A 27,989-nucleotide genomic window follows, 5' to 3' on the forward strand; every position below is an offset into this window, starting at 1 on the left:
CCTAGATATATGAGCATTCTATAATCACTGATACTCGATAATCAGGTATACTTGATCATTAAGAAACAGAAAACAGACATTTCTCCAAACACAACATACAGATGGCCAACAGACACAGGAAAAGATGTCCAACATCATTTACCATCAGGAAAATACAAACCAAAACCACAATGAAATATTACCTCACATCTATTACAGTGACTAAAATCAAGAAACAAGTGTTGGCAAGGATGTGGAGAAAAAGAACACTCATACACTATCAATGAGCATGAAAACTGGTGCAGCCACCTTAGAAAACCATAGGGAGGTTCCTCAAAAAATTAAAAATCAAGCTACCCTACAAGCCAATGATCACATTACTGGGTATTTATCCAAAGAATAAAAAAACACTCATTCAAAGGGATACGTGCATCCCTATGGTGACAGCAGCTTTATTTGCAAGAGCCAAGATATGGAAGCAGCTCAAGTGTTCACTGATGGATGAATGAATAAAGAAAAAGTGATATATCAAAAAAAAAATGAAATTTTGCCATTTACAATGAAATTGATGGAGCTAGAAAAGTACTATGCTAAGTGAAACAAGCCGGTCAGAGAAAGATAAATACCATCGGATTTCTCTCGTATGTGGAATTTAAGAAACAATACAAAGGAACAAAGTGAAAAGAGAGAGAAATCAAGAAACAGACGCTTAACTATAGAGAAAAAACAGATGTTATGGGGAAGGGCGATAGGAATGGGTGAAATAGAAAATGGGGATTAAGGAGGGCACCTGTTGTGATGAGCACCAGGAATCGCTGAACCACTGTATTGTACACCTGAATCTAATAAAACACTGTGCGTAAAACATAAGTAGTTTCATGTGTGTTCTGCATGAATCAAACTTTAAAAAAAAACATCTGTACTTAATTAAGAAAAATCTGAAAAATGTCCTCCCCCGAGATGTCCAAGCCCTAATCCTCAGAATCTGTTAATATTTTACCTTTCATGGCAAAAAACAAAACAAAACAAAACAAAACAAAACAAAAACCCAATAACAAAAACAAAAACAAACAAAAAAACAAACACACACACAAAACACAAAACCACACTTTTTTTTCCTCCTCAACTGTGATTCATTTAAAGATTTTGAGATGATCCTGAGTCATCCGGGTGGAACCAATCTAATCCCAAGGGTCCTTATGAAAGGGAGGAAAGCGGGTGGACAGCAGAGATGTGAGGCAGAAGCAGAGGTGGAATGCTGTGCTTTGAGGTCGGAAGAGGCCACATGCCACTGAATGCCAGTGGCTTTTGAAGATGGAAAAAACAAAGCAACAGATTCTCCCCTGACATCTTCAGAAGGGAAGAAGCCCTGTCAGTACCCTGATTTCAGACAACTGGCCTCCGTACCTGTAAGAGAACACACTTGTACAGTTTCAAGCCACCATGTTTGTGGGAATGCAGTACAGTAGCAGTAGAAAACTAATAGAAAAGTTCAACTATTAACAGCGACAGAATATTATAAATAATACTCAATTCTGAACAATTACAGAATAAGCGATACGGAACATTCCACTCACCCTCTGCAGTTTTCTCTCCCTCCTTCTTCTAACACTAGGTTCCTCACAATGATTCCTACCTCTTAATGGAAAATCGTTTAAAGTCAGGTGAACTTCACGCCTGATTCTACTTTTGAGGCATCAGGATAAAGGGGCAGTAAAATACTTTAAAAGAGAGCTAGTCAGTCTTGTCAATTCTCAGACAGGTAGTTTTTTTTTTTTAAGATTTTATTTATTTATTTGAGAGAGAGACAGTGAGAGAGAGCATGAGCGAGGAGAAGGTCAGAGGGAGAAGCAGACTCCCGTGGAGCTGGGAGCCTGATGCGGGACTCGATCCCGAGACTCAGGGATCAGGACCTGAGCTGAAGGCAGTCGTCCAACCAACTGAGCCACCCAGGCGTCCCAGGAAGTTATTTTTAATGCCTTCTTTAGTATAATGAGAAAAACAAGACATAGGAATCCAAGGGAAACCCTTGTTTTCAAATTCCCACTCTACCCCTTTCGGTCCACCTTGGACAAACTAAGCTACCTAATTTATATTCCTAGGTTCCCTATATTTAAAATGGGAATTGTATCATGTAAATAAATTGCTATGCAAATAAAATAATACTTTACACAAAATATTTAGTGAAGTATTGGTACTTGGTACTTGCTCAGTGGACAATATCTACTCTCAGGAAAAAGTTCTTCTTTTTTCTAGCAATTTTTCTTTCATTTTTGATTATGACAAAGATGAAGAAAATCAAGTTGAGGAGTTACTGTCTATTTGTATTAAACACCTCAAGATTTTCTTTTTCAATCAGTTGTTTCCTGGGCTGTCGGCTTCGAAGTCACTCCTGTTTCCACTCCAATCAGAGAATGAGCTGCTAAATGTTTAATGATTAATTTGCATCAAAGAGTTACCTAGCAACTGCCACTAATATAAAATTAGATCAGAGTCTTTGTAAAAGTCTATAATCTACTAAAAGAATTCAAAGACAGATGAATTTGAGTCTGTGCCAGAATTTCAACTCTTAAAAACACATCCAGATAGAATATCTCAAAAGCTTACATGGGGGATATACAGTATGTTTTATATCTTGGTATTCACAGTTTTATGTTATAGTATTTTCAACAATAAGCTAAACACTCTATCCATTAAAATAGAAGACATTAAAAGAAGATATTAAAATAATAGCAAACTTATTAAGAACTAATTATGTGCTAGAAATTATTTTAATTCTGTTGTGTCTATCATTCCAATCAAAATAATCTTCTTACATTGAAGAAATAAATCATATTTCAAAAGCATTAGGTTAATTGGGAAATTTCTAGTAAATAATAAGACTCTTCATCCCTAATAGCCAACATGGAATTAAAAATAGGTCCTGACCTTACACTATGTAGGTAAAATAAGATGGCAACCATGGTCTCCCTATGTTGTTGTTTTTTGGGGTTTTTTTTGTTTTGTTTTTTCACTTATTTTTTGAGAGACGGAGAGACAGAGACAGGGGCAGAGGTAGTGAGAGAGAGCCGGAGCGGGGAGCCCTGGCAGAGCTCCACCCTAGGACCCTGGAATTATGACCTGAGCCAAAGGCAGACACATAACCCACTGAGCCACCCATGTGTCCCTCTACCTTGGTTCTTATCAATTCTGGATCTTCAACATTTTTGGAACCTATGATAAATGGAGTTTTTAGTGAACAGCTCCTACTGGTGTCCAAGATACTGCCTGGGGATAAAAACAAGGTATTTCAACATTTTAGAAAATATCATCTGATTTTCACAAGAAGCAGCAGCTGGTAAGATTCAATCAGGTAATATAACTCATCATAAACTCTTGAATTTTGTGTTAGAATCAGTGCCAACCAAAAACTGAGGGCCAAGTATTAAAAAATGACTAAGGATTGCTGAGCCCTAAAGAAAGTTAATAGCATATGTTTCTTGCTTTACTCTTATCACTCATTCCTAAAAAGAGTAACACACACCGTTTGTTGCAGGGAAGACAGTCATAATTGATGATACCCGACCTTGGTATTTGAACCCATTTAATAAGAGCATTAGAAAGTGCATGATAAAGTAGGAATGAAGAATTCTTAGAGGTTTGCCTATTAATACCCCCAATAATATTCCTTTACTCAGTAGACTTTTGTTTTTGTTTTTATTTCTGTTTTGGGTGCGGTTTTTTTTTGTTGTTGTTTTGTATCTTTTTTTTTTTTTTTTGCTTTTTTTTGAATTACACTTGATTGGTTATCTCTTGGCAAGTAATAGATCAGGATAGGACCAAAATACTGCCATAAAAAGTTTCTATTAGATTGTGATACACATAAGCAACCAGTTATCAGTTCTCTTGGCACTTGAACAATCAGAATGAATCCAAAAGAAAAAAAAAGAAGCTTTGTTGTAGGAATGAATGCATTTTTGTTTCCAACAAATTTGAATATGAACTTCCTTCTGAGCCTTTCCTCTTATCTTGATGAACTTAACATCAATGAGTTCTCTAAGAGGTCAGGAAAATAGGAAGGGAAACAAGTCAAGGAAAATCACAGTAAAGGAAATTTTATGTTAGGCTTTTTGGAAGAGATTAATTTTTCTCTCAATAATTCCATTAGTTGTGTGTATGTGTGTGTCTTTTAACTACAGTTTTTGGCATCCATGAAATTTCAATGTTATTGAGCACTGAACTCATTTCAAGCTGTTCTCAAAACCGAGACAAGAAAAGATTTGTCACAGAAACTTGAATGTCTATTTGAAGGATTCCAAAAAGCAAAATTGTTAGCGTGTGGTGATTTACTATATGGTGAACATAAAAGCAAATTGCATAGCCCACTTTCTCTAAAAATGTTCACTTATGGAATTTCTTGAGGCAATTTTGAAATAAATTTATGAGAAAGGACTAATAGCTTGAAATCTAGCACTATGCACAAAAAGACTGATCTCTCACATATGGAGAAAGCTGGGTTTTTTGATATCTCAATATGCCATCATTAATTGTGTTAATTATGGGCCATACTGAAGGCAAACAAAGACCAAATAATCAAGCTTTCACCTTGGGACCATTTTGAATTCTAAAATTTTTCTGAAAGAATTTGAATTAAAATGAGGCACTGGGCTAGAATGCCAAATTTCAGTTAAAGAGGATATATTTAGATCTTTTATATTTTTGAGTGTACGTTTTAATCACTCCTTACACCTCTAAGTATAGAAAAACTATTCTGAAATTAAAAAAAGAGAGAAAGAGAGAGAGAAAGTAGCATGATGGAAAGAGAATTTGATTGACAATTAGGAGTCAGTAAGTTCTAACTACATAATCATTGACTATTTTACTTACTCTGACTCTCAATTTCTTCACCTATTAGAAAATTAAAGATGGATTTAGGTTGCTTTAAATTTAAATTCCACCATTATTTCCTAGAAATAGTCTGTGAAGACTCATATAATAGAGACTTAACCTATATTTGTTGAATGAAATAGAACGTTGTCAGGGTCCACCTAGAGACATTTTAGTAATTGATACCTCTTTACCTCTTGCTGCCTATGAGAAGAAATAGCACTGGAAATAAATTAATTGGTAGTAAAAGAGCTAACACCGCTGAGAAAAGCATGAAAATAAAAGATACAATGCCCAACCTCCATGGCAAGCTTGGTGTGATTCATGCAATTTCCAGTACCAGCAGTCAAATCCAAAGGGGTGCAGAGCCTGAAATTCAGGTGACAAAAGAACTCACAGAAACCCAGTGGACTGAGTGTGGACTCAGAAAAAAGTTGTCTGACGTGGCTTAGTCATCACACTGGGATTAAAAAGAGTAACCCCATAAGAAAGAATTGGCTTAAGAGCTAAATCACATAGCAGATGACCTTGTATCTGCGAAGGAATCACATTTCAGATGTAATCTGAAATGAAAGATGGAGAACTGAGATAGTGTTTTGTAAAATTGCACCAGTAGTCCAAAGAACTAGAGAATGTTAGAAGTCTAGGATGTCAGGGGTCTCCCCAAATCCTGGGTTAAGTTACCAGAATTACATAATTCCAAGCCCCAGAGGATGACGGCACGGAAAACAGGTGAGAGGCAATATGTAGATTCAGTCAAACAGCAATGATATAAAGAGCATTTCCAATGTTGTCATCACTGTACTAGGCTTTTAGCATACATTTCTTTTTAATTTTCATAGAAAGTCTGTGATTTGAGTATCATCCTTATTTTCTATATGAAAAGACTCATTCACAGAGTAGTATACAACTTCATGAGAACTTAGCTAGTAATTGGCAAAGTCGGAATGTCAATTTCCAGGCTCTCACTCTTAACCACTCTTACATGGTCCAATGCTTGAGAGAACCAGGAGACATGAGCACAGGGAAAATGTAGTGGGAACTGACAAAGAGCGTAGGTAATATGTCTTTGCCATAGAAGATGTACGTAGGAACAGCCACTTCTTTCTCCGTATCACGTACTGTTCTATTCTGCATTGATTTCTGTTCTAATTGAAGTTGAAAAGCAATTAGCATAGAGAGAAGATAATACATTTATAAAATAATATTAATAAAAACTAAATGGTACTTAGTTTCCTTCTAGGCTTTGATTCTAACTTGATATGATTACTTGAAGGATGATAAATGATGAGATTATGGGTTCTTAGATGGTAAGAGCTAGTCATATTTATATTATTGGGGGTATCTGAATGCTGCAATATTTTAAAGATAACTAGATTTTCACTAAATGTTGGTAAAAGAAAATTCAATTAATCCATACAGAGCAGATTGGGAAGTCTATACATATGAATTAAATTCAGGTATTACAAGTCAGTTATTGTGAGAAATTCCTACATAAAGATACAACTAAATTTACAGGGAAACTCAGTACATTTATTCATGCTATTTATGTAGCTCATATATTCACAATCAACTCCTTATTTACCCATCATTTATTTTTCTTTTGCTGCCTCACATAAATAGTAGGTAAGTGTAATACAGTAAAATTAATTTTAATAAATCCTAACTTGCCTTGAGATTATCTACCGTAGGGTACATTATAAAGAGAATTGACATGACTTCTGTCTATAATAACATGCTGTACTCCCTACATCTCGCCTGTCCATTACAGAAGGTTTATATGTTTATGTTTTAAAAATATGATAAGAAGGGCTGCCTGGGTGGCTCAGTGGGTTAAGCCTCTGCCTTCAGCTCAGGTCATGATCTCAGAGTCCTGGGATCGAGTCCTGCATCGGGCTCTCTGCTAGGCAGGGAGCCTGCTTCCTCCTCTCTCTCTCTGCCTGCCTCTCTGCCTACTTGTGATCTCTCTCTGCCAAATAAATAAAATCTTTAAAAAATATGATAAGAAAAATATGATAGCCTAAATTTAGAAATGTAGAGGTTTCAAACAACACTTAGGTCAGAAGTCCAAAATGGGTGCTAAGGGCTGAAGTGAAGAGTTGTATCCATTCTGGAGGCTCTAGGGGGGGAAAAATTCCTTGTCCCCCCAGCTTCATAGAGGCTGCCTGCATTCCTTGACTGGTGGCCCTTTCCCTATCTTCGTCTGTCTCACCCTAGCTTCTGTTTCTTTTGTCATATATCCTATTTCCAACATTGGCCTGCTCTTAGAAGGACATTTGCAATTACCTTCCATCTACTTGGATAATACAGTATGATCTCCTCAACTCCAGATCTTAAATTTAATCACATCTACGAAGTCCCTGTTGTCACTTAAGGTAAAAATTGACAGGTTCCAGATATGGATATTTTGGGGAGCATCATCATGGAGTCGGCCAGATAAGAACTTAATTGTTTAAATGTCTTTGGGATATATAGAAGGGTTCTGAAAAAATTTTAAGCAATTAAAAAATTTTCTAGCATTCACATGAACTGGGATATCCTTCCATTTCAGAAATTCCTCAATAAGGAGAGAGATTAATTTAAGCAGACTGTGTGCTGAGTGTGGAGCCCAATGTGGGGCTCAATTCCACAGCTCTGAGATCATGACCTGAGCAGGAATCAAACAGTCAGAAGCTTAAGCAACTGAGCCACCCAGGGGCCCACTTACATCAGTGTATTTTAAAAACAAAACGTTACATTCTATGTCTTTTTTAATCTTGCATGTTTATGCTTCTCAGTTAGAGCACGTTGTAAAAGTTTCTTTGAATTAAGTTTAAGTGTCCAAGCTCTATAATTTTATTATTGCAAATAAAGCAAATGAACATAGTTAAGTTAACCTCTCAAACTTTATTTATGTCTATAACAACACTGTACTTCCTAAACCAAATCTTCCTAACACTGGTAATCCAGTTAATTTGTTTAATACTCTCAATTCATCTTGTTCCCTTACAATTAGCATCTACGCATACATTTACATATTATTCATCTACCAGAAGTATATACAGAGCTTATCTAAATGTTTTTTTTTTAAGATTTTATTTATTTATTTGACAGAGATCACAAGTAGAAAGAGAGGCAGGCAGAGAGAGAGGGGGAAGCAGGCTCCCCTTTGAGCAGAAAGCCCAATGCGCGGCTCTATCCCAGGACCCTGGGATCATGGCCTGAGCTGAAGGCAGAGGCTTTAACCCACTGAGCCACCCAGGCGTCCCCAGAGCTTATCTAAATATTGATGCCACCTGATGTTTGACTTATTTGATGCAAGTTTATCTTTATATTATTGTAGAATCATGCAGTATTTTTTACACTACATATTTTAAAGAGAATGCCAGTTTATTCAATTTCATTTTGAAAACATATTCTGATTTTTTTTTTTTTTTTTTGAGAGACAGAGAGAGCACAAGCAGGTGGAGCAGCAGGCAGAGAGAGACGGAGAAGCAGGCTCTCCAAGCAGTGAGCCCAATGTGGGGTTTGATCCCAGCACCCCGGCATTATGACCTGTGCTGAAGGCAGATGCTTAACCAACTAAGCCACCCAGATGCCCCTGTGTTTTGATTCTTAATAAATCTTAGAACCTTCAAAGAAATCACTGCTTCATTAACAAGGGTATTAGCAGTACTAGTCGCTGGACTGTTTCTCTCCAAGTCACTCCCCTCATCTTGACCGTAGTCACATTAACTTTCAATCAGGTCTGAGAACAGGCTGACCTCTTCCCCACCTGGGGGTCTTCATTACTACTCTTCTATTTGCCTTGGAAGATTATTCCCCCAGACTCTTTGCCTACTGTATTCTTCACATCTTTCACAACACCTTAGGTGAGCTGGCCCTTTCACTATTCTCTATCATGCAACTGTGCTTATTTTCTTCTTGCATTTTATTGCAATCTTTAATGATTATATGGTTTATATTATATATGATATAATGATTTTATTATATGATAAAATGGTTATTATATCATATAATGATTTTAATGATTATATGTTTTGGTTCATGTGATGTTGCCTTATCTCCCAAGCCTGCCAGCTTTATAGGGCCCATATCTATTTTTCCCCAGCACCTAACATAGGGACTGACCCATATTAGGCACCAAAAATCTTCTTTAGGTAGAATTTTTGTTAGTATACCAACTCTCTATCTTTTGAAAATTAAGAAATATAGTAACAATTTAGAAGTGTTTTTTACATCTATTAGCACTGATTACATCAAAACTCTAGAAAAAGAGCTGCAAAGTTAAGTATCTTCAGAAGCCATTTTAAATGATTATAGTGAACCAGGTACAATATGATAAGTCCTGGATAATATAGCTATTTGAGAAGAACAGACCCTATTTAAAGGAAGCAGCACCCCCCCAACCCAGTTCTAGTCTATCACTGATGAAGGAAATGTAGGCTCTGGATTTTATGGTGAATTTGTCTTTCCAGTTTTTTATTGTCTTTTCTGTGCTCTACACTGGGATAGAGGAATCACAGCCTACAGGGAGGTCACAATTTCTACCTGCCAATGGGCATGTCCATCTCCCCTGTCACTCTTATGTTCTGTATTTTATGGAAACATCAGTCTGTTTGGTTTCACATTCACCGTACAGTTTCTTATCTTACACTGTCCCATCTGTTACAAATGCTTGTTCTTCTTATTCTTTAGGACTCCGCTCAAGAGTCATTTCCTTTAGAAAACAGTCCCTTAAGATACCCATCCTCAACCCCACACTAGCCACTATGGGGTGGGAGTGCCTTCTCTGTACACCGCTAATGTGAAATGCTCCATTGCTTTGCTGACCTAAAAACACTATCACATCGGGGAATGGGCCCCATTTGATTAATTTCATGGAGGGCAGAATCTTTTTGCATAGTTTTACGTGCCAACACGTGTAGCAGTCCCTGGTATCTAACAGATGTTGAGTGATGACAGATAAGTGGGATGTCTTGAAAGCAAATGGCATCCTTTAGTTGAAAATAATTTCCATAAATCTATGAGCAGCTAGAAAAAGGTACGAGAGAGTTTAGGATTCTGACCTCCAAGAAAGTATGGTCCGTCTATTCTTCTCGTTTCCTAATAATTTTTATGAATATATGATACTTTGGGCATATCAGCAAACTTTAACTATTAGGTAATCACTGATTTATTTCTAAAATATTTATGGATTATCTGTCACGTATAAGGTACTGTGAAATAGAGAAAAAATGTTTGAGAGAGAAGGAAAGAAACTGCAGTGGGAGAGCAAAAGGAGAAAAGAAAGGGGTACGTGGGTGGCTCAGTCGGTTAAGCATAGAACTCTCGGTCATGGCTCAAGACCCTGAGATGCTGAGACTGACCCTCGTGTCAGACTCGACACTGAGTGTGGAACCTGCTAAAGATTCTCTCTCTCCCCGGCTCTCTTTCTCTTCAAAGAAAGAAAGAGGAAGAATCTGATAGTTATTTTAATAAATATTATTCTAAAAAATAATTTTTTTTTCTAAAAGAGAATTTAAATAATTGACCCTGCTCTTAGAAAGGGACCAATATTTAAGGGATAATACTTGCTACATTACTTGGAGGCTCAGGGAAGAATAATAGGAAAAACTGGTTGCTGGTAGCATACTTGAGGAATAAAATCACCAAACAACTTGAAGGAACTAAAATTCATATACTCTATATTTTTACCATAGATCTTCCATTTGAATTAATAAGGTCTTGTTTGTAGACTAGAGTTTCTTGAGTTTAATCATTCTAGTTGTGAACAGAATACTTTGGGAGGAGCCATTTTGACTAATTTTTTTTTTTTTCTCTAACCATCTAATACATGTTTCTCGAATGTCTCCTCTGTGTCAGAAACTGAAAAATGTACTGGGGCAGAAGCAATCAACCTATATCTTGACATTTCTGTGCCATCTTAAAGATTAAACCTATGGGCTAATTTTGGCACTTGTGTTATAAAATATATAAGTATTTTTTACATAGTAAGAACCAAAGAATGCATATATTAAAATATGCACTCATTTGAATATTAATAGCAAAAATATATTTAGTTATTTATAACGAAATAAACACTTGTCTATTTTAAATGTTGAAGTATAATGCTTATTCTTAGAGTAAAAAAAAAGACAAAAACTAATAGATTATGTCATTGTTTATAAATATTAATTTTCCGGTAATACTCATTTTGCCTGTTTTTCCATAGACAATCACAGGTAACTTCAGATGGCTGATGTGAATGGTGAGAAAATCTGTAAGTGGTGTAACATAAGATCGGTTAAACCACTCATTTCTAGTAGCTCTCCAAATAGCGTGCTCCCTCTCTCCATTTCTTAAGAAAATCCACCGCAAGAAAAGGTTGCTAGAAGAAGTAATATGTGGTTTGTATTTCTAAAAGGAACAAACAAAGCACTGAAGAGAAAAGCAGGACTGTGAGAAAAGACAAGCACTTTCTGAGTGTAATGTGCGTGAAATTGTACGCCTTGGAAGAAAGACAAATTGTCAGCAGGATACAAAGTAAAGATTCTTTGCTCAGAAATACTCTACATTGGTGGTTAGTTGTTTTATTGTTTTCCTCCTGACACAAATCTTCCCTGTGAACCAGCTAAATGAGGGAAACTCTACCTGAAGATGCCGCGATTTCAATCCCCGATCAGGCCAGAAGGTATGGAAATGCGACACGAAGAAGCAAGGTAGAGAGCCAGAGTGTGTGGCATGATAAACGCTGCGGTTTAACCTCTGAATATCTGGGTCATCTCCCAGGAGGAAAACAACAACACCAAAACACTCAGGAGGAAAATCAAACTCAAAAGTAAATGCGAAGGCTATAAAAGTCACACTGCGACTAAGGTGTGACAGGAACAGAGAAACGTATTGATTCACCTGTCCCAAATTTGGTCACAAACAGGAGATCTGTGAACCCAAATAAGAAAATACAGGCAGGAGGGAGAAGGCTGAGATTTAGGAAAAATTAAATAGAACTATAGCAATTCAGAGAAGTGTGTTATTAGAAGGTAAACTTCAGACTTAGGATTCACTCAAAGAAAGTGGCCTCACAAAATTGTTTTTAATCACTATTTTTTTAAACTTTCTTTCCTATGAACATCTTAAAAAAGAAAGAAAGAAAGAAAGAAAGAAAGAAAGAAAGACAGTCATACCATCTGATTCAGGTTAAGGTTCTTCTAAAAGTGTCATTGTTTAGCCATGTATCTATTTATTGACGCCAAAACCTCTGCAAAAAATTATTGCAAGCTTAAAAAATATATCGCAAGCTTATCTCAGATATTTTAACTCCATATTTCTAATGTGAAACAAAGAATTTTGCTGAATTTTTATGTCTATCACCTTTATTATGCTAATGTATTATTAATATTAATGTTTCCCACATATTTTATCTATATTTTGATATTCTCATTTTTTTCTATATTTTTCCATTGGAAAGTATCACTTTAAAAATATTACCAAGAGAACTCACACACAGAGTCTATATAAAGAAAGAAAATTTAATAATAGTATTTTTCCCACATCTCCATATTAAGAAGAAAACATTCATAAAGATCAAATATATCACTTATATATAATGAAGTTTGTTGTCTTAAAAATGAAAATGGGTATTACTGAACTGTATAACAGATAGAACCTAACATAATTTGTTTATTGAGGTGCTCAATTAGAAAAATTTAAAACACTAACAATGAATCCTAAGTCTGAACTTTACCTCCTAATAACACATTAGGGATATTTCAATACATATATTACATACAAGGATTTCTCTTATAATATGGGTGATTTAAAGATTTTATTTATTTATTTGACAGAGAGAGATCACAAGTAGGCAGACAGGCAGGCAGAGAGAGAGAGAGAGGAGGAAGCAGGCTCCCTACTGAGCAGAGAGCCCGATGTGGGACTCGATCCCAGGACCCTGAGACCATGACCTGAGCCGAAGGCAGCGGCTTAACCCACTGAGCCACCCAAGCGCCCCATAATATGGGTGATTTAAATAACTTCTTAAGTTACTACTTAGCTAAGAGCCTCATTCCAAACTGTGGGCACAAGTTTTATAGCTGAACTCCTTTTTGTCATTATGCTTTCTCAGGTGATTGGGAAGATCAAAGTTTGCAGCGAACCAGCTATTTTAAGAAAGGCATAAAAGCCTCTTCAAAGTTAAGTAGCAAAAGAACTAACAAAAAGAGTCCAGCTGGACGCCTGGCTGGCTCAGATGGTTACACGACTGCCTTGGGCTCAGGTTATGATCCCGGGGTCCTGGGATTGAGTCCTGCATCAGGCTCCTTGCTCAGCAGGGAGCCTGTTTCTCTCTCTCTCCCTCTCCTCCTGGCAAATAAATAAACAAAACCTTAAAAAAGAAAAAAAAAAAAAAAAAGATTCAGGCCCTTGAAGCATTTGCTTCCACCATGTGCCATAACTACAGTGATGAAAATTTTGAGTTAAACAAGATTGGATAACTCATGAAAATATAGAGGAGAAAATCTCTGGGTAGAATTATCGCTGTGTCCTTAACAGGTATTAGAGACAGGCTCAAATCTTGGCTATGTCATTTTCCAGCTACTCTGTATTTTACATGAAACATTAACTTATCCTACTGAGCTTCAGTCAGAATAGTGATACTCATACCTAACAGGGAGGATATAATGAAACTTAAATAAAATAATATATGCAAATATTTAACCCATGTGGTAAATAAGGTGTAGTAAGTGCCAATAAATGGTGGCCAATTTTAAGTAATTGATTTTTCTTTTTTTTTTTTTTTTCTTTTATAGCATTGGAAAAGTCTGTATTTTATGCTAGGGGTAAGAAAAAGAACTTAGTGTTGATCTAAATCAACTTACTACAGATCAGGGAATGTCTATAAAGTGAGATCAAGAAAAATTTAATAGTTTACCTTTGCTTAAGGACCTATGCTTTTCTGTTAAGTAACCAGACTATATTCTGAACCCAGTCTTCCTGATCTCTGGTGGTATTTTCCCATTAAACCAATCTACCTTTCAAGTAAGTCACTATACTTTACTTCATGGTTTATACTTCCTTGTGTATTTTTTTTCCTTTTAAAATCATGTTAAATTTACTAAATGAATCCCAATTACACATTACACTTTCAACTGAATCATACTGAAGATATTCAAACAAGGGCAATCATACTAACCCATGTAACTTAAACCAGTATGTTAACAGGCAAGTGGCTGTACTTTAAATTAATATTTAATAAAATAATCAGATGAATATTTTAACATAGTGGATATACATCTAAGGTGATCCATAGATTTTAAGGATACCAGAAACCTGTATATACGGGATACACAGAAATCAAATAATTCGTCTCTGAAAATTTGTAAAAGAGAAAGGAAATAATGTGGTAAACCACACTCCTTTTATGCCAAAGGGTATGCACAAATTCTTGTTTATATTGAAATGATTTAAGTAGATGATTTTTTGAAATAAGTTGGCCAGAGGATTTTGGAGTAGTTGTCCTCAAAGAAATTCTGAAGAAATACAGAAAATTGAAGAGACAGCTGTGAAATTCTTTAATATTTAAAAATTGTGAAAAAATCTAGCTTGACATTTCCTACTTCAGCCTTCATGTTTCAAAAATATGACTGAAAGTTTCCTCAAACTGTCTTTAAAAATGAGGTATTCCTTATGGTGGATTTTTATAAAATGCCTTTGGAAACAGCTATTCTACATAATTCACAAAGATCTTATTATATAATCTAAAGATAATTGACAAAGTTGCAAAAGGCAAATATTATTACCTTAAAATATCACTAATGAACAATAACTGGTCAGTAAGAGCTTTATCTTTCCATAGAAGGATCCCTAGAGATAACAGTGTACAAGAAGCATAACTTCAGTGGAGATTTCAATAGAACCCATACGCTTACGATTTCTGTTATAACAAGGAAAATTAGCTTCTAAGACTGCACCAGATAAACTTTCTCTAATGAATTACAAATAAATAGAACAAAAATGAAATTTTCTCTCGACTGCTTTCATTATTCCTTTAAAATTTCAATTCATTTCTTGCTGGCCAAATTGCTCTCTATTATTAGATTATGCACGACTTACAGTTTATGAGTAATGTGCTGCTTCTTAAATAAGCAGAAATGAGGCGAGCTTAGACCTATCTCTTGGCACAGCTACACTGGCTGACCCCCAGATACTTCTCTTCAAAGATGTCAAAGGAAGTTGGAACCTGGGATTTATAGGCGATCCCCAGTGTCTTCTACTCTTGGGATGAACTGAATATGTAATGTGAGAATGCAGGACTTCCTGAGTGACCTTCACTAAGGAATCCCGTGAATAATAAATAGTCAGATCAAAAATATTTCTATGAAATGGTGATTCTTCCTTTGGGTAGAAAAGTCAGAAAAATGCTCCAGTTTTGATGGTTTGATTCTTCATTATTCCTGAAGAAAAAATATGTGGTTGGCATATGCCCTATCTGACTGAAAAGTTGCAAAGAAAACTTCTTGAGGCTGTAAGAGGTAAATTCTGAAGAATGCTTTAGTTCATGTAATTTTTGTGTTTTCTTTTCAGTTTGTTCCTTCTGGGTGAATATATTTCTCATCCTCAAAATGTCGACAGCACTTATAGATTAGACATAACTGCTTCTATTAAACTTAAAGTTGATCAATTTCTATGCCACTATCATTATATAAAATTAACATTATATAATGTTACATATAGTGATACATAATATTATATATAATATTTACATAATATAATACTATGTAAGTATATTACTCATTTTCACTTTCTATTTGCTTGGACGTAGAAGGATGCAGTATTAGCATGTCATTCATTTCAACTTTCTTCTAAAAATTTTATATTCTTACATTAAGAAACCTTTTAGAATGAGTATTGATATACAGAAATGTATAGTCAAAATGGATGCTGCAGAATCCTGCACGCAACATCTAATTATTCCAATGGTGGGCGGATATATGATCCTAAAAAATTCAAATTAGCCAGTCTTTTAAAAAAAAAACATGTATAAATGTGATAATTCTTATGCTTTCATAGAGAATACTTTGTCAATGCATGCAAAACAAAGCTTAGTATATTTTCACAAGAACAGAACAGGAATATACATACTGTAAGGGACACATTCGTACTGCACTTCCAGGTATTTATAGGTTCCTGGACACGGGTCTGGAAAAACATCAGGACCTGCCACCACTGCACACTGCGTTCTGTTATTGCACCTGAAGTCAAGAGAAAAGAGATAATAAATTTATGGGAAGTTAAATCATTACTAACACCAGTACTAATTTTATTTTGGTTCTTGTTACAAAGAGTTTATATAAGGTTTTGGTCAATTTAGAATTTCAGACCTTTGAAGGAAATATCTGTGGTACACTTAAAAAACTAGAAATAAAAATCAGTTTATCCAGTTTACTCCTACTAACAAATTTAATATTTCAGGGAAAATGGTATGATTTTGAGTTAGAAATTAAATACTGCTTAAGCAACACTAACCGGTCCGTAGAATACTGTCAATATGAACACAGGTAAGGACAGTTTGGTAGGAATTACAAACTGCCGTTATTTTTTAAAAATTGAGAAAATATGACTACAGAGTTTTATTAGAAATTGTAAAATAGGGGCGCCTGGGTGGCTCAATGAGTTAAAGCCTCTGCCTTCAGCTCAGGTCATGATCCCAGGGTCCTGGGATCGAGCCCCACATCGGGCTCTCTGCTCGGCAGGGAGCCTGCTTCCCCCCCCCTCTCTGCCTGCCTCTCTGTCTACTTGTGATCTCTGTCTTTCCAATAAATAAATAAAATCTTAAAAAAAAAAAAGAAATTGTAAAAGAAATTCACCAATTATCATGATATCCACTTTAAAGGCAGTGAAAATACGATGTGGAAAAGCTTTTAGCCAAACTTTTAAAAAAATCAATAAAAATTTAATATTTGAATATAAAATATATGTAAAATGTAATATATATTAATATATAACTAACATTGTAAGTAAAACTATTTTTTAAGAATTGATGCTCATGTCCCCTTGTTCAGATAAATAATTACATTAACCTCACACATTGCTGTTCACCAATGCCAATCTCCTATAATTTAAAATAATTTTAAATCTCCAAAGAGAATAATCAAAAACCACTGCTGAAGTAGAAATATAAGCTATCCATTTTTTGTGACAATTGGGTTAAACAAATCTGGGCTGTGCAGACTTAATCATGGGTAAAGATACATATAATGAAACTGATCCTTATTTTGAAAAAGACGCCCAAGTTCAGAATGGGTTTGCTACGGTCAATTTTGCTCAGAAATTGTCTAGATTTGATAATTTATTGATAGGTAGATATTTCTGTAGAAAAAATCATGTTTTTTTTTCCAACTATAATATTTCCACTAATTGTATGGGATGAGACATTCTAGTTATCCTGTTTAATGTGCTTGTTTATTCATCTCAGAAATACAGTCCCTCATGGCTAGTATTTGCCATTATACCTTCTTGAAGAAATGCTTCACTCTCTGATATGACCATATACTTCTGTATCCTTCTTTGATACTGGCAGAATAAGGAGCATCGAGGGCAGACTTTAGCTTGATTTACTGTGAAAATGCTTTGTGTTTAGTGGAGGCTACCATTTGTTGGCCTTAATAAAGATTTTATTTAGTCCCTAAATTAAAATTGATTCATTAGTGAATGCTGTAAGCTGAAAAATATATTCTGTGCAATCAGTGGAAGATTAATAAAAGTCAATATTCCATACTTATCAGGCAATGCAGCCTAACAGTTAATGTTGAGGATCAGCATGTCCCCAAAGTTCTTTTGTGTGGATTTAATGTCTGAGGGCGATTATCAGACAGCCGTGTAATAACATCAGCGTCTATGTGGCTTTTCTTACACATATGCTGCAAGGAGGCACCTTGCCGTGTTAGTGTATTCAGACTTTCAAAAAATAGCAGCACTTCCCTTTTACAAAGAAAACTTTTTGAAAGTGATGTCTCAAGATAAGATACATGTTTCTTTGCAGTTAAGACATATGATTTTCACATCATGCCTTGGGAAAAAAACCCTCATAAGCCAATCTCTGATATTTATAGAATGAGAAGATATAAAAACCTACAGTTATTTCTTCCTCATCTTTTCTTCATCAAAGAAAAATATCAGGAATACTTTTGAAGTAGAAATAATTAACAATAAAAGAAGTATACATCATGAAATTTAGTAAAATGCACATATTCTGTAAAAGTAGTATTTCTGATCTGCAGTCATTAAGCCAGGGCAAATTTGAAATATATATATTATAAATATATGTGTGTGTGTTGCTTTCTTTCTTCATCAACTCGTTTTATACCCTATTATCAACATTTTATTCTAATCGCTACAGCTCAGATAATAAAATTCATTTAGAAGTTATGTGAACTCTTATAATATTCTGATATGGAAAAGCAACTAACACATCTTTTATTATTTAAACAATCAATGTTTTATATCAACAGACAGATCACTAGCAATGTATGAGTTGAGTGTAAAGGTTAAAATTTACAATTATCAGGATGCCTGAGTGGCTCAGCCTCTGCCTTCGGCTCAGATCATGATCCCGGGGTCCTGGGATTGAATCCTGGATTGGACTCTCTGCTCAGCAGGGAGTCTGCTTCCTTTCCTCTCTCTCTCTCTGCCTGCGTCTCTGCCTACTTGTGATCTCTGTCTGTCAAATAAATAAATAAAATCTTTAAAAAAAAATTTACAATTATCAAAGTACACAGAAAGTGGTCTTAAATCAGAGACTTCAAATGGTTTTGTCCATATAGACTAAATTAAAAGATGTATGACCACTATACTAATTCACCTATCCGCTTATCTATCTAGATATGTGCACCAACCAGTTTACATATTATATTATTTTTTACAAAAATATTAATTATTTTTGCATATATAAGGAAATTGGACTCACCTTTGTGAGTCCCAAATATCTTACTCAACGTTAACCAAAAATAACTCAAAAAAGCCTTTCAATTAGTGGGATATATATGTGAGAAGATATATAAACCAAAACATGCTATACCAATAATATATTTGCAGTCATTATCATCATTGTTCTGCACTGAACAGCAAGACTTTAAAACATTAACTTTTCAAAGTAATTCCATATTTTACAAATGATTATATTAAATGTTCTTTATAAGTTAAGATTCTTAAAAATCAGGGGGAAAGGTAGATAATCTAGAATATTATTCTTGTATACGATACATTCTAATATTGTTTAAAGACTACATTTCAAAAACAGAAGTTTTATGGTTCTGTTTTCTTTTTCTAATTGCAATCACTATAAATAAAAATAAAATGAACTATACTTCTGATGAAAGCTTATTGAACAATGAACAATATACACAAGTAAGAGTACTTTTATATACTTTTGTAGTGATGTCAAAATCGTTAAAGTAAATTCATTCTAAAATACTATAGATGATAAATGTGAAATAAAATAATCAAATGTTCTCAGGTCCCTTAAACTCAGAATTTTTCATTGTTTACTTTTAATATAAATATAAATTTAAAAATGATTTTCAGTATCCTTGATATTAAAGATACTTTTAGAACACATAATAAAGGATGAGAAAAGACCGCAATAATATGGTCAAATGCATCCTAATCCACTAATATTCACAGAGAAAACCTCATAATCTTATGAAAGTATTAAGGCTTATTTACAGTGATAGAAGTTTCAATATTTTTCCAACAGAAACTTGATGCAATAAAAACGAAATCCACTCCAACAGCAGACAGTTTTGAGGAGAAATGGCTGATGGGGGTCAAAAGTTACCACTTCCAGTTATAAAATAATAAAGTCATGGGATGCAATGTACAGCTTGGTGGTTATGGTCAATAATACTATATTGCACATTTGAAAGTTGCTAAGGGTAGACAGTAATGTATGTAGACAGGAGGCACTCACAAATACCAAACACTATTCTCAGTGAAATCTCTTGGAATTTGAATTTTCACTTACATAACATGGGAACCAGTTATTTTATTCCTTTAAGCCAGTTACTTTACCCCTTCACAAGGTTAATGTGCTTATAAAAATGCATTAGAAAAAATGTAAAATATCATATATATGCACAAAGTACACTTTTGGTTGTCATAGTTAGCATGGTTACCAGTATGAACATTTGTTTCAGGACAGGTTAAAAATACTTCATTTCAAAAGACTGTTCCTTTTGAGAGGAACTTTCAATACAAAAGAAGTAGCAGCCAGGAAGGCACTCTTGGGGTTTAGGATAGATAATAAAATAAATAACAATAAATTAAAGATAAATAAAATAAATAATAAACAATAAAGGAAAGAAGATTCACATTAAAAACAAACAAACAAACAAACAAACAAACTGTGGGTGCCTGGGTGGGTCCGTGGGTTAAAGCCTCTGCCTTAGGCTCAGGTCATGGTCCCAGGGTCCTGGGATCAAGCCCCGCATTGGGCTCTCTACTCAGCAGGGAGCCTGCTTCCTCCTCTCTCTCTGCCTGCTTCTCTGCCTAGTTGTGATTGCTGTTTCTCTCAAATAAATAAATAAAATCTTAAACAAACAAACAAACAAAAAACTGTAAGCCAAGTCATCAGCTATATGCAAACTACTTTAACTGGGGCACCCTAAGTCCAAAATTTATAGTTACAAAGTCCTAGATCTGTGTAACCCTTCACACTTGGAAAACATATTCATATATATCCTACTTGTCACTTCTTTTATGAGATGAATATTACTACCTCCAATTTCACAGAAGAGGGAATAGGTGTGAAGATGTTACATGGCTTTTCAGACTCTCACAAATCAAATGGTAGTCACTGGATTCCAGAACAGTGACCTAAAAACCATTTTCCTGCTACCTTCTGAAATGTACGAATGTCTAAATGTATGAATGTCTTCATACATTTCACAGTCACTCTGTAGAACTGATTTAATTCACTCTGACAGGTTCTTAGGGGTACTATGATGATCTGATGGGGCAGAGATCAGGTGTAAAATATCCAAGTGGCCTAGGGTTCCTTCAGTCATGATGTGGATCAGCCATTCCAAGGAGATTCTGAATTTAAATGAATATTACACGACCAGGCCCCCTCAATCCAAATGGGTATGTAACAACTGGAAAGATCAGTGTCTGAGCATAAAGGAGGAAAGGAACAATGAATATTTATGCAGACATTTCCAAAAGAAACAAACCAAAAACGTGTCCTTTGAACTCAACCCATATATAAGCCTTCAACTCACATCTAGTTGCCCTCCACTGATCAGGTTTTTTTTAATAAATGTTACTTAGTATGTTGAATGCTATTGATTCTGAGCACTAATTTTAAAGCAAAATTATTTATTTTTTTAATGTCTTATGATGACTGTCAGGGAAGATACACATAATCACAGGATTAGTAATATGATACGGAATCATTTACCGCTTACTAATTCATTCCAATATGGTTCAGAGAAGCATAGGAACAAAATTAAGTGTGATAATGAAAAAAACCATCTTTGGACAAAAAAGCACCACTATTTGCCGCAACACAGCAACATATAGTGAAAATGATATTGCTATGTTTATGTGCGTATCTGCTATTCATTTAAGTTCTTCTTATATATAAAATAATCAGCCACTTTTCTGCTCAATACAATAAAGTGATCTTTGTTTTAACTTCTATTATCTAGATAAAAATCATCAGCTATTATCTCACATTTGGTTACAAATATTTATAGGTTAAGCATATAAACATGACCCTCAACTACATTTTTAAAACTTCTCATATGATAGATATATAAGGATGGTATTAGTTTGTTTCCATGGTCTAGTAATTTAATATGGTACCATTAAATTAATTTATTATTGTTTGATTTATGTGTTGGGAGTCTAATCCACAGGGGTTCTCCATCAATAAAGGCTTCCACCACATATTCTTATTACACTCTAAAAATCAGTGTGTTCAAACAAGCATTCCCAGGGATGTTAAGAAATTTTCACATGATGCTGCAGCCACGTAAGTGTTAAATGTGTAAAACTCCATTGAAAATCATTGCAATGACAAGATAGAAGAGTGTGAAAACAAAACAAAACAAAAGGCTCTATGAGTGTCTTTTTGTTAGCAAATTAGTCATTGCATTATCGCGTTTCACATGGCATGTTCGTGAAGAAACACACACAGACTTAGTACAGCCAAGTATTTCACAGCATCTAATGTACAACAAATTAGAGTTTGAATCATATAAAACACTATTCTCTGAGAGGAAAAGGTTTCACAGGTATCTCTTTATGCAAAAACAAACCAAAAAGCAAAAATGACCATCATAATACTTTGCTATTTAAATCTGAAAGCAGTTTAGGTAATCAGAGTAACTGATTTCCATGATAAAATATAGCCATACTAAAAAACAAAACAAAACAAAAAAGCAGGGGCGCCTGGGTGGCTCAGAAGGTTAAAGCCTCTGCCTTTGGCTCAGGTCATGATCCCAGGGTCCTGGGATCGAGCCCCACATTGGGCTCTCTGCTCAGCAGGGAGCCTGCTTCCGTCCCACCCTGCCTGCCTCTCTGCCTACTTGTGATTTCTGCCTGTCAAGTAAAGAAATGAAATCTTTAAAAAAAAAAAAAAAAAAGGCAGCATTTTAGGACTCTTGTCTGTCTCAGTCAGTTAAGCACCCAACTCTTGATTTTGGCTCAGATCACGATCTCGGCGTCCTGGAGCCTGCTTAAGATTCTCTCCTCCCCTCCCTCCCTCTATTAAAAAAAAAAAAAAAAAGACAGTTATTTGTTATTTGTTCAGGGTCAATCAACAGAAAAGCTTTTTTATACTTTCCTTATTTTTCACTGCCTGTCATTCAAAGACCCGCTGCTTGGAGTTCATTTCAGACTTAGAAGCCTGGGAAGGAGAAGACAACTATTTCATGGCACATATATAGGTACCATATATTTCATGGCATATTTCATGGAGCATGTGTATGTGTGTGTGTGTGTGTGTGTGTGTGTGTGTGTATGTACACACATAGATATATAATATGTGTATATATGTGTGTGTATAAATATATACACACATACATACACACATACACAATATATAGTCATACATACATATATATGACATATATGTCATAAGTCATCTAGATCGTATTCAAATGGTAAGAGAACTAAGTAATCAGAGAAAAAAAATCAATCATTATCATAAAAAAAAAAAAAAATCAGGGTGCCTGGGTGGCTTACTCTTAAGTTCCTGACTCTTAATTTCAGCTCAGGTTATAATCTTAGGGTTGTGAGATGGGCCCTGCAGCAGGCTCCCTGCTGGATACGGAGCCTTCTTAAGATTCTGTCTCCCTCTGCCCCTCTTCTCCACTCTCTCTCCCTCTATGAAAAAGAAAAAACATCATTTTTATATTGTAGCTATACATCTAAGTATTCACAAAGGATTTTGCCGATGTTGCCTACTTTTAAGTGGCAATTTAATAAGAGTAACAAAAGTGATAAAGTGTTTTCGTTTTTGAAATAAATTATTCTATATCAAACTAAAATTAATGTGAGACTTTATAGAACACATTGTGACACGTATGAAAACTACATTCTATGTTTCACAAGGTAATTAACCACAAGTCTCTCTTTTTCTACATTCCTTTTATAAAATATTTTATGTATTTATTTGTCAGTCAGAGAGAGAGCACACAACCAGGGGGAGTGGCAGGCAGAGGGAGAAGCTCCCTGCTCAATGGGGAGCCTGATGTGGGACTCGATACCAGGACCCAGGGATGATGCCCTGAGCTGAAGGTAGATGCTTAAGTGACTGAGCCACCAGGCATCCCTTTTCTACAGTCTTTTACATGTAATTTCACAAACATTTCTTTATATTAGAAAAATGTAATTTGACAGAAGCGAGTAAAAACATGACCAAAGTGATTAGTGAGGAGTACAGAAACTAAGATGCTGTTCTACTTTTCTTGTTGCTTCTGGGACAAATTTAGCAACTTAAAATTATGCAAATCTATTCTCTTACAGGTATGGACATCAGAAATCCAAAATGAGTCTTACATGGCTAAACCCAAGGTGTTGGCAACATTGGTGCCATGTGGAGAGTCTTCAGGGAATCTGTTTCCTTGCATTTTTCCAATTTCTGGAGGTTATCCCCTCATTCTTTGGCTTGGGTCCCACATCACAGTAACCTTTTCTCACTTTGACATGACATCACTTTCTTCTTTGATCTGTTCGCTTCCCTATAAAGACCCTTGTGATTATATTTAAGGTCACCTCCATAATCCAGGATAATCTGCCCATCTGAAGAGCCTTAATTTCAGTACTTATGTAAAGTTCCTTTAACCATATAAAGTAACATTCTTAAATTATAAGGATTAGATGTGAGAAACTGAGCTATATTTACCCAACAAATAAAAGTAAACTTTTAAAGCATTTTACAGAAACTGGAATATAGTTTCACTTTGGACCTACAAAAACCTTATAAAATATGAAATATCAAACATTAAGAAATTATTAATGAAACCCAGTGATATATATTAAACTGAAATTTATGTTTCTGTGTTATTAATATCACTCTATAAATAAATTAAAAATAACTATTTCATGTTTATGGACTGAAATAATTTTATTTTGACAAAACCCAATTTAAAAGAGTAATTCTCTAATGCACTAAAAAGGTATTACTTCCTTATGATTTAAACATTTCCAGTAGCAACTTGAAAAAATTAGAAACCTTTTCAGATTCCCTTACTGCAATATAAATTTACAAATTTATGAAACTTTGAATTTTTCAAATCGATTTAATAACACTCTAAAATACAGAAATATATTCCAAAATGTGGTAATCTTGCAAGGAAGTCCAATTTCCCAATAGTCCAAATATCTCTGGGTAATATTTGATAGAACAAATTATCATAATCAGCAGTCAACATCCATAGAATATTTATGGAGCCCATTCCAAAAATAAAATGATTAGCTATGTCAGACACATGAGTACAATTCATAGAAGCATACGTCCAAAATAAATGGAAATGTGGTTTTAAAATTAACATATTCATAAACACTGCTTGGAAAAACATTTCATTCCTGAGTTCTGTACCAATGATTTCTAAGCTGCAATCTTCTAGTAGTTGAATGCTGTAACAATGGGAATGCTATAACAATGTAAAATTATAAAGAAACTTCTTATTTAAAAATAACTAGCATTGCATCTATACTGGTTTATTACCTCCTACGTATGGCAGCATTTCAGAGCTGAACATTCTTTACCTGCAATGTATGGTTAACAAAATAAATCAGTATGTGTCTGCATTAGTTACCTGAAAGTACAGCAAATAGAGGCATTGTTCCTTTTTCTCCTAAATAAGAAGGAGCAATATTTTATATGCATATATATTATATGCATGCTTTACTTAAATGAAAACGATGTCCACTTATTGAGAGCTAGTGAGGATATTGATATATCCATTTTCCAGGATAACTTGTGTTATTCCACTCTTTTTTTTTTTTTTTCTTTTTAAGTCAGAGACAGACTTACTTCATTATCCTCCCTCAAATTGTTGCAAGGCATTCTTTCCTTCCATGAGCTGCAAAAATGTCTTGTCTGCATGACTGGGCTAAGATGAGGAATGTTACACTGAGCCATTTAGTTAAATCTTTTTTTTTCCCCCTTTTCAATATGTGGCATTTCCAAATGATCCTATTTATACATGAACAATCAAAATAAAATAAAAGCTTCAAAAAGAATTCAAAGAAAAAGGAATTTTTCTAACATTGGATACTGAAGTCAGTTAACATGAAAGCCTGTAAAAGGAACAACAAGATGAGCAGGGAAAAATGCCTTTGGCTTCCTCACATGTGCTTTTAATAAAGTCCTAAATGAAAGCAAATGAAAACCTGTGTGTGTAAGTATGCACACATACATGCATGCATACAGTATATCCAACATTTATATATTAAAAATAAGATTTCCAAAGCAGGAATGCATAGCAGAGGTAAATGATGTTTTCTGTCTAACTGTGCCCTTATACATATTTTTTTCATAGTGCAGCTGTGAGGTTTTTTTATATATTACATAAAAATAATTTTAGTTGTCTTCATACTTTGTAAGTACAGTATAACAGACATGGTACACAATAACTAGGAAAGGAAGCCCACATATGCCAGTGACTAAAGACCAATAATTTTCATGTGTTCCTCTCCTCTTCTTTGATGTTTCATCTCTCATTCCTGGTACCAGGGCTTATTAGACTGACTCTGTTATACTAATTCCCGGTATGACCTCAGATGAAGACACATGTCAAGCATAGAGCCTACTTACTTTGATTTATAGGGTCACCAGAAAGCAATAAATGTAAGAGAAAAGCTATGACATTTCTTTGTATCAGAATGCTTTATCTGGGGAAAAAAAAAAAAACACAACACAGCAAACATAAATAAAAATGGTTTAAAAATAAGGATTGCAATGTCTCACAGATTAAAAATGGGAAGTTTGGTTTGTTACAAGTTGATTAATTCAGAGATTTAAAAAAGTCATGATCGTGGCTTGAATACTATGGAATTCTCTTGGATTTTGTCGTATGGTCCTAAGACGGCCACTGTATCTGTAAGTATTACACAGAGATGATACAAACCAGAAAAAGCAAAGTCCTATCTTATCTTGTGTATCATTTCAATAGTAAGGATGTTCTACATATAAGCCATTCAGCAGAAAATCCTTAGAGAACATTACCCAAAAGAAGCCAATGTCTATGTCTATGTCAACATGCCTATCCTTAAAACAATTGTGCAAGGGGAATGGTACCCACATGACTGATTTTGCCCAGTGAAAGTTCACCATCATAGGTCCAGAGAGATACCCAGTCTTCTCTGAAGGACCTCACTTCTTACAGGAAAATGAACAAATCCGAATTTTGTTGTTGAGAAAGAAGGGAAGAGTGGTTAGAGAATGGCTCTCATAGGCAAACAATAGTATCCATCATATTCTCTTAAGTTTCCTTCTCTAGTGCAAAACAACTCGTATTTAAGACATTATAAAGTTTGTAGCACAGTTACTAAAAAAAGAGATATAAAAAAGTACTTTCTCTTTCAAATTTAAACACAGGATTTTACTTTGAAAGTATATCATATAAGCATTTTAATGTAGAGTTTGGTTAAATACATTAAAATGCATCCTTATTATGGGATGCTAGACAGTAATTAAAAATGATGAGGCCAGAATTACCCTGATACCAAAACCAGATAAAGACACCACAAAAAAAAAAAAAAAAAAAAAAAAGAACTATGGGTCAATAGATCTGATGAACATAGAACATAGATGCAAAAATCCTCAACAATGTATTATCAAACCAAATCCTACAAAATATTTTTAAAAATTATTTATGTGGGATTTATTACTGGGTTGCAAAGCAGTTCAATATTCTCAAATCAATGCGGTACTATATTAATAAAAGAAAGGATAAGAACCATATGATCCTTTTAACAGATGCAGAAAAAGCATCTGACAAAGTACAACATCCATGCATGATAAAAACCCTCCAAAAAGAAGGTTTTGAGGGATCATACAGATAATAAAGTCCTTATATGAAAAACCCACAGCTAATATCATCCTCAATGATGGAAAAACTGAGAGCTTTTCCTCCTTAATCAAGAAAAAGATAAGGATGCCCACTCTCACCACATTTAATTGACATAATACTAGAAGTCTTAGCCACAGCAATCAGAAAACAAAAAGAAATAAAAGACTTCCAAATTGGCAAGGAAGATGTTAAATTTTCACTATTCACCGATAACACAATACTATATGTAGAAAACCTGAAATATTCCCCCCAAAAGCTGTTAGAACTGATAAACAAATTAAGTAAAGTCACAGGATATAAAATCAATGTACAGAATTGTGTTGCATTTCTATACACCAAAAATGAAGCAGTAGAAAGAGAATTTAAGGAGTCCATCCCATTTACAATTGCATCACAAACAAGGTACCTAGGAATCAACAAAACAAAAGTGAAAAATTGTACTCTGAAAACTATAAAATACTGATGACAAAAATTAAAGATAACACAAAGAAATGGAAAGACATTCCATGCTAATGGATTGGAAGAAAAATACTGTTAAAATGTCTGTATTACCCAAAGCTATCTACACATATAATGTAACCAGTATCAAAATATCAATAGCATTTT

The 27,989-nt window shown here is 34.6% G+C and overlaps 1 protein-coding gene across 35 annotated transcripts in view; it reads right to left on the reverse strand.

Moving 5' to 3' along the window:
- ADGRL3 (adhesion G protein-coupled receptor L3) overlaps positions 1 to 27,989 on the reverse strand; it is an 820,407-nt gene that overhangs the window by 331,582 nt on the left and 460,836 nt on the right. For all 35 annotated transcript variants that reach the window (XM_082727882.1, XM_082727890.1, XM_082727888.1 and 32 more), the window contains one exon: positions 15,943 to 16,052. In XM_082727882.1, the coding sequence (XP_082584008.1) occupies positions 15,943 to 16,052 (110 nt within the window). The remainder of the gene's footprint in view (positions 1 to 15,942; positions 16,053 to 27,989) is intronic.

Source organism: Mustela nivalis, assembly GCF_964662115.1.
Source record: "Mustela nivalis genome assembly, chromosome: 4".
In the NCBI taxonomy this organism is placed as follows: domain Eukaryota; kingdom Metazoa; phylum Chordata; class Mammalia; order Carnivora; family Mustelidae; genus Mustela; species Mustela nivalis.